General features: G+C 45.9%; 1 protein-coding gene across 1 annotated transcript in view; it reads left to right on the top strand.

Annotated features, from left to right (window-relative positions):
* Positions 1-7,188: 7,188 nt before the first annotated feature.
* The window catches only part of FZD5 (frizzled class receptor 5), a 4,758-nt gene continuing 4,503 nt past the window's right edge, over positions 7,189-7,443 (top strand). The window contains exon 1 of the mRNA XM_019553512.1: positions 7,189-7,224. Coding sequence (XP_019409057.1) covers positions 7,189-7,224 — 36 coding nt within the window. The remainder of the gene's footprint in view (positions 7,225-7,443) is intronic.

The raw sequence follows: 7,443 nt of genomic DNA, 5'->3' as shown, positions 1-7,443 counted from the left end.
GGCCAGACCAGTGACTGAACATTTTGGAGTTGTTTGGTTTTTGTTTTTCCCTGCTCACATGCACTTATTTTATAGATATATTTTAGGGCCCTAAAGATTAAATGCAAATGAGCAAGAGTTTTCTACAAAACCCTGAGATCCTGAGAAATCCAACTAAGCCGCAACACTGCTGGTCACTGAAGAGGTGACCAACAATGGGCAAAACCTGCCCTCCTTACAATCAGGAGGAGAATTCTGTTGATTTCAGTGAAGCCAGGATTTCACTCCATGTCTAGCTATAAAACACGTTGCAAAATACTCTGGCCTTTAAGCAATCAAAACTCCTTTGCACTGTAGCCCATTAATTTGAAGTGAGAGTATCACTCTAAAACTAAGCTCTTTGTCACCACTGAGGAAATGTATTTAACTTATACATTGGGAAGAAGAAAGCAAGGAAGCCTAAAAAATAAACTGAATATGCTAACATTTAGTTTAGATAACATTAAGGTTGCTTAGCAGTACTTCATGCCCCTTGAGGATGTGAAGAATGGACATACCTAACCCCCTGAAAACCAGGAAACAAAAAGTTAAAGTATATTCCTCCCCTGCAACTCAGCCTTAATTCTGTGTTCTTTGGGGAGACGGTAAGGACTGGGTATAGGTTAGTAATGGTGATGGTGATATTAGCAAACTGCCAAGGGAAATAATGTCCTCAGACATTATGCCTTACTTCAGTCTATCAAAGTTTATTAGGCTCTGCATACCACTGTGATGTATTAGGAGTAACTGGATGACATTTGCTGGCCTGCCTTATTCTGTCTCAGCGCTCTAATATGAATTTGCATCTTGGTCTGAAAGAACATGCCAGGGTGAGTGTTGTGAGCTCCCATTTTGAATTCCACCATTTATCTACATAAACTTCAGCTGCGGTCAGGGTGTTAGGGGTACCTGAACAAAATGGTGGAAGGATTGGTTGAAGGGGCATGGCAGAAATGTGATGGCATGAAGAAAGGTGCAGTAGTGCCTGGGCAGATCATGTATGCCCCACTTCAGAGCTGAATTTTGTAGCTACCATAGATAAAGGAGTCTTCTTGCCATGGCATTGTCAGCAGACTGGTGGCCAACATAACATGAGTCTCTGGGGCTTCCTGAGAAGTTGATGAGGACAAGATCTCAAAAGGAATCCCCTGGGGAGGTAGAGTAGGCTCTGTGTTTGAGGGTAGGGTAAGTGGGACAGCTTCTGTTTGCTATGCTGCAGCTAAGCCCAAATTTGCCTTAAGCAAAAATGTATAATTTTCAGTCCCATCCAAGCCCAGCCCTCACTACAAGCCCAGCCTTCACTTGCTGTCTCTGTTCCCTTTTCAGTGATCACCCTGGCAATGGAACACACCGGCTGCATGTTAATCTCTTTACTTCTCTGCCTGTCCAGCAGAGTCCGGTTCCCTCTCCTCCGACTTCTCTCCAACAAGTGTTAGCACAGGACCTGCAGGTTAAAGAGCTGAGGAGAGAACAAAAGGGCTAGGAGGGACTCAGTGGGAACATTTTTTTTTAAGAGGGAGGCAGATATGACAGCAGAGATATGTGGGCTTTGAAGTTTCCCCATCATTCCCCCTGCTATGTAGCTCCGATCCCCTCCTTTCCCCCCCAGTCTTCCTCATACAATTCCAATACCTCCCAAAATTCAGACTCTCCAATTCTTCTATTATTCCCATCCACACACACACACACACACGTTTTATGCCCTGCACACCGGTCAGTAGCTCACCCTCCCCCACCACTTTCCTTGCCACTTCTTGCCCCTGCCAAGAGGTTTTTTTCCCCCCACGTACTCCTGGCCAAGGAAAGATGAATGGTGGGGACAGCAGTTTTAAATGGAAGGGAAGAGGTGAAGACTTGACAGTGCCTAATCCTCTTTACCCCCACGAATCTCCAGATAGTCCAATCCCTTTTCCTCCCCTTCATCCCTTCCCCTGCCATCCATCCGTATTAATCGCCACTCCTTGCACCCACCCAAACCCCTTATGCCCAACCCTGCTCCTACCTTCTTCCTAATCCTGAGCTCTGCATCAAAAAGAACTATTGATTGACACAGTTATTCCAGAATAGCCATATTATACTGGAAGACTTAGCTTGGAATAACTTTTCCATGCAGACATAAAAGTGCTTCTGTTCTGGAGTCAAGAAGACTGCAGGTTCATCTGAGGATCTAGGATGGATTCCTTTTCAACAAATACTTGTAACTATTCTGGAATAAATAGACCTGTCAGTGCACACATTTCCACCCTGTCTGCACTGGCATCTTTGAAGAACCCTCTCAGCTTTTGGAGGATTAGTATAGACAGTGTGCAGGGGTAAAAATATACAGATTAGAAACTGCTGCTAATGAAGTGAAACTAAAGTCCTCAATGCCTTTCAATGTGCTTTCACAGCTCCTTCTGTTCCCATCACAAGCAGGCCCCATGGTAATTCACAACACTTAGCACCTACCAAGTAGGTGCTAAGTGCTGCACATTGAAGGCGATTAGCACCTCTTCCTCGACTCCCATTGCTCTGACAGGCTTTGTGTAGTTAGAAAGATGCAGGGCTGTCTCCCACTGTTATGCTAAATACCCCAGCAGTTCTGCTGGGATTAGCCCTGAGGGAACTGCTGATGTTACCAGGTGTCAGCTGGAGCTGCAAGTTTAGTTACTGGGCAGGTTGGGTTTTTTTCCCCTTCACAAAATAGGAGAAACAGAACTATCAGGTTCCTGAGAGACAGTCAAGGAGGGCTGAATAGGGAAAGGTTTTTCTATACAGATAAATGGCAACAATGAGCCTATACATGAGACTGGGGAAACCCTTTTTCTACAAACCCATGCAAAATAAGAGGTAATATTTTCAGTTTGGGACACAACAGATGCATGTGTCTGCACAGGCAGGCAGTTACTGCACCTGAGGGCTGCATCCCAGAGCTGTACCTTTACTTGCCCAGGGTCCTGATCCCTTCCACATGCAAATAACTGTTTGGGTGTGCAAACACTCAGAGAAGCAGGTGCACCTCTTACCCCTGCAGCTGATGGTTTAGTCTGGAAGTGAATAAAAGTGTGAGCCATGAGAGTCCTCAGGACTCACCATGAATGAATTATAGCCCCTCACCTGGTGTGTAATTTAATACAGGGATCCAGGTAAATTTTATTAATTTAATTCATGCATTTACTGATAAAATAGTCAAAAATACACAGAATGGGCTAGCTCAGACCAACTGTTGAAACGAACTGTGAATTCACCCTTGCTTTATGTCTGTAGGTCGAGAGCAGATGCCTTTCTGGAGGACAGGCTTTTGCCAAACTCAGGTTACTGGTCTCAGCCCACAGGTAACTAGGATAGCCTAAGACACAGGCAGCCAGACTAGATCAAGAGGTACCTTCAACTCTATGAAACTGTGAATGAATCCACTTGCTTGGAAACATCCTGGCCCATCATTATCTACCGTTTCATCTTCATCTATATTTCCTACAAGTATATGCCTAATTTGGTGTATTTGTTGTGATCCTGCAAAACCACAGGCACACAAGTAGTCCTTATCCATGGATGTAATCTCATTGAACCTGATGGGAGTAAGGTTTTGCTAGCTTATTTCTATTGCAAGAACATGTAGAAATCTTTTGTGCCAGGTACTGAACAAACATAAAACAAAGACTCTTCCCTGACTGCAAAATGAATATCCACATGAAGAGAGACAACCAGCGGATACAGAGGGACAAATGCATGGACATGTGACAACACTGCTTTGAATTCCTCGTAGAGGAGTAGACATTATTCAACCAAAAAAGGGACAAATACTTTTTGAAAATAATATTGCTTTTTTTTTTTTCATAATCTGATCTACTGTCAGCAACTTGGCATTTACACCACAGGTACCATATCAGCTTAACCATACTGATGAAAAAGAAATGCATTCATTTTTGGCAGTTTCGAGTAGCTAAAACAGGAAGTAACCATAGTATCCTGTTATAGAACTAAACAGAGAATGTCCCTCTACATAAAGATTAACTCTACAGAATTAATAAATCCCTAATTCTCTCTAATCTCTGTCAGTGGGTTTAAAAACTCTCCAGAAAGGATAAGCTATTTTTTTTCAAATATCTGTGGAACCAGATTGGTCTCATTCACATTAAATATTATACAACATTTCCATAAGCATCAGAGAGTTTGAAAGAGATTGAACACAATAAGGATACCCAGTAGGTTGTCTAGTCTACTTCCTGGACATTAAGAGCTGAAATAACGGTGAGCAGATTTTTAAAACAGTAATTTTGTATCTATGCAAGAGAGAGCAAAGCAACAAACAAATCCCATTGTTATGTCATCTCCTGGGTGTTCAGGACCTGGCCCAGTAAATAGTTTTGTATGCACTGAAGTTGATTTTCAGGAGCCTTCTTTGGAAGTTAATGGGACAACTACAGCTGTATAAAGTTAAGCTCTGCTTTATGCCCTTGTTGACATTCACATTTCCAGGGTTTAACCAAAGGTGTGGAGTTTTAATTGATTTAATTAATGCAAACCACCATGTAAACAGTCTTAAATTCATTTTAATCTGGCTTCTTTTGCTTCAGTTTAATCTAGTAAACAGAAACCAGGGTTAAATCAATTTAGAAGTCTCCACTGGAGTCTTGCACTGCTTCTGAGCAATCAGTTTAAAATCCCATTTTAGCAAAGCTGGGGTGAGAGCTGTTGTGTAGACAAGTGTTTGCAGATTCAGAGCCTGAGCTTCCGAGGTGATAGGCCACTCATAAATACCATGACTGTGTTTACTCTGTGTAGGATGCTGTAGACTAGAGGAGATGGGATGAACCAGGAGCTGGCTATTGTTTGATAAACTTCAATGACTTCCTTGTTTCTTCATGCCATTCTGTGAGCTGGGTGATTCAAATGAAGGTCATCACTCAGGGGCTGCTCAGCCTGCTTTGTATTGGCTATGGTATTTTTCTGTGGCAACCCCACCAAGGACAGGCTCCTGCCATCATTGCTCTCCCATGTTTGTACTGAGACTGTGAAGAAACTGTTGCACGTCACCTGGTGGGAATAGGAGTTTTTCTCTGTTACTAGTCAGACAAAAGCAAAACATTCAGAGGCCCACGCCTGGAAGGCTGTAACAATGGGAGGGTGTTGTGACAGCCAGTAATGGGAGTCAGGATTTGGCCTTTCTTTGGGGTGAGCTGGTCTCAAGGATAATAAGCAGCGAGTCCCAGTGTTTTGCAGTGTGCAGGAAAAGTCGTCTTTTCTTTGGGAAAATGAATGGTGATTGTAGAAGCAAATCTGCCCTAATACCCTAACCCCTCTCCTACGAAGGAAACACTGAGTGTGTCTCCACAAGACACATTACTGTGCATTAGACTACTCTGATGTGCAGTAAAGCATCACCATCTACATGTGTGTATCAATAGCTGTGCATTAAATTAGTCTAATGCTTTATTTGCTAGTACCAATATATACAGGTACTAGAAAAAAGAGTGCTTGCTCCCAGTGAGCTCAGGCAGCAGGGGGCCACTGGTGCCCGGCTAAGCCCCAATATCCTCTCCTCAGAGTTGGGGGGGGGGGTTGTCCCAGCTGCAGGGCAGCTGCCTCCCAGCCACATGGAGATCAGGACAGGTCTAGGAGGCTAGGAGGCAGCTGCCCCCACAGCTGGAACAGCCCTCCTCCCCCCACAGAGATCAGGACCAGCCCCCACTCCTCCTGCCAGCCTGGGGCTAGCACCCCGGGGGAGCCTGAAGCTCCCCCTGGATGCTGCAAGGGGGCAGAGCAGGGCAGAAGCAACCCTGGACTGAACTGCTCCTGTTGGGAGCAAATTTGTTCCCAGCCGACACATGTTCAGATGCATGTCCAAGGGCGCTTTAATTAACCTGAATTTTCTGTGCAGAAAATTCAGGCCTGTTAATTGACATGTAGTTGTGCCCACTGCGGAACCATCCAGTTACTATTCAAGTCAGTGGAAGTTTTGCCATTAGCTCCAGTGGGACAGATTCAGGATAGGACGATGTGCCAGTGACAAGAAGACAAGTTCCCCGAACACTTTTAGCCTCCCCAAGTTGTCTAGGCTACTAGGTCAACAGCAGACTCACTCCTAAGACATCTCTGCCTGCAGTGGTATAGCACCCCGCTGAAATGGGAAATGCAGCATGAACAACACCTTGAATAAAGAGGGTCTGCTTGCATGGACATGGGGCGTAAGGATTCCCTGTGGCTGCAATTGCACAGAACACTTTGTAACCAAGATGCTGGAGAGGGGTTATATTACTGTTGCTACAGGCTTCCTTCCTCCCGTAGTTCCTTCTGGTTTATTGTAGAGGGGTTAGCAGAATGTGAGAGGAAATAGGTGCTTACCACTGCTGTGAAATAATTAATCGAGGGGATGGATACAAATCCTGACAGTTTGTAGCCTGCTCTGTGTAGTTATTAGACCCCAGAAGGGGTCCAAAGACTGACCTAGTTGGGACTTCTTTGATGATATTGCAGCTGTACACCCCATTTTCCTTGCTTAAACCCAGACCCCCAAATCACTCTGCTGTTGAACTAGTAGCCTGGACATTGAATGGCAGCTGGATTGCTCCAGTTTCCTTCCTAGGAGAAGGGTTCAGGTATTCAGACAGATTTGCTTCTACACTCCCCATTCATTTTCACGAAGAAAAGACTTTTCCTCCACCCTGCAAAACACTGGGACTTGCTCCTTGCTTATTATCTTTAAGATCAGCTCACCCCCAAGAAAGGCCAACTCTTGATTCCCATTAGTGGATGTCATAACACCCCCCCCCCCCAAATTACCACGATGTTCAGTGGGTAAAGGGGCAAAGTTAACAGCAAGAGCAGAACAAAAGCATCGCGGCTCTGGGGATAGGATGTGGAGAGAGCAGGGAGTGGATAAAGGAGAAAAGGCAAGTCTTTCCCCTTCCTGGGAGGGCCAGCTGCCCTTTCAGCCGTAATCCATGGCCCTGTCAGGCACTGATAACTCCCCTCTGATGCATAAGCTAAACCGAGAGCTGTTCAATACGTTTTATGAAAGAAGGTGAGGTGAAGGTGTCCGTCGGGCCACAGACGGCTGCTGAGCCAGAGGCAGGCAGAGGTCCCGGCGAGTGGGAGGGCAGTGATAAAATGTGGGGGGAAGAGCGAGAGCTGAAGAAAAGGGTTTTCAAAAGCGTCCCTCCATCCCACGGTGTTTCACAGCAGAGGTAGATGGCAAAGGCAGCCGGCCATGCTGCTCCCAAGCAGGTATTTCAAGGCAGTGGCTAAGAAACCAGCCCGCTCCACTGGGCTGGGCGGCGCGGAGCGGACGCCTGCCCTTCTGCTCCGCCGGGCTGCGGTATTTGCCCCTCTGCCGCTGCCGGGACAGCAGAGCGCGCCCGCAGGCGGCTACAAACACCCCGGAGGGAAAAAACAACCAGAGGAAAAGCCGCGAGGAAGGGGCGCGACGCCGCCGCCCCAGCTCCC

This window comes from Crocodylus porosus, unplaced genomic scaffold (assembly GCF_001723895.1).
Source record: "Crocodylus porosus isolate Cpor-Errol unplaced genomic scaffold, CroPor_comp1, whole genome shotgun sequence".
Classification (NCBI taxonomy): Eukaryota; Metazoa; Chordata; order Crocodylia; family Crocodylidae; genus Crocodylus; species Crocodylus porosus.
Note: the sequence above shows the minus strand (reverse complement) of the source record. Positions and strands in the feature narration are given on the sequence as shown.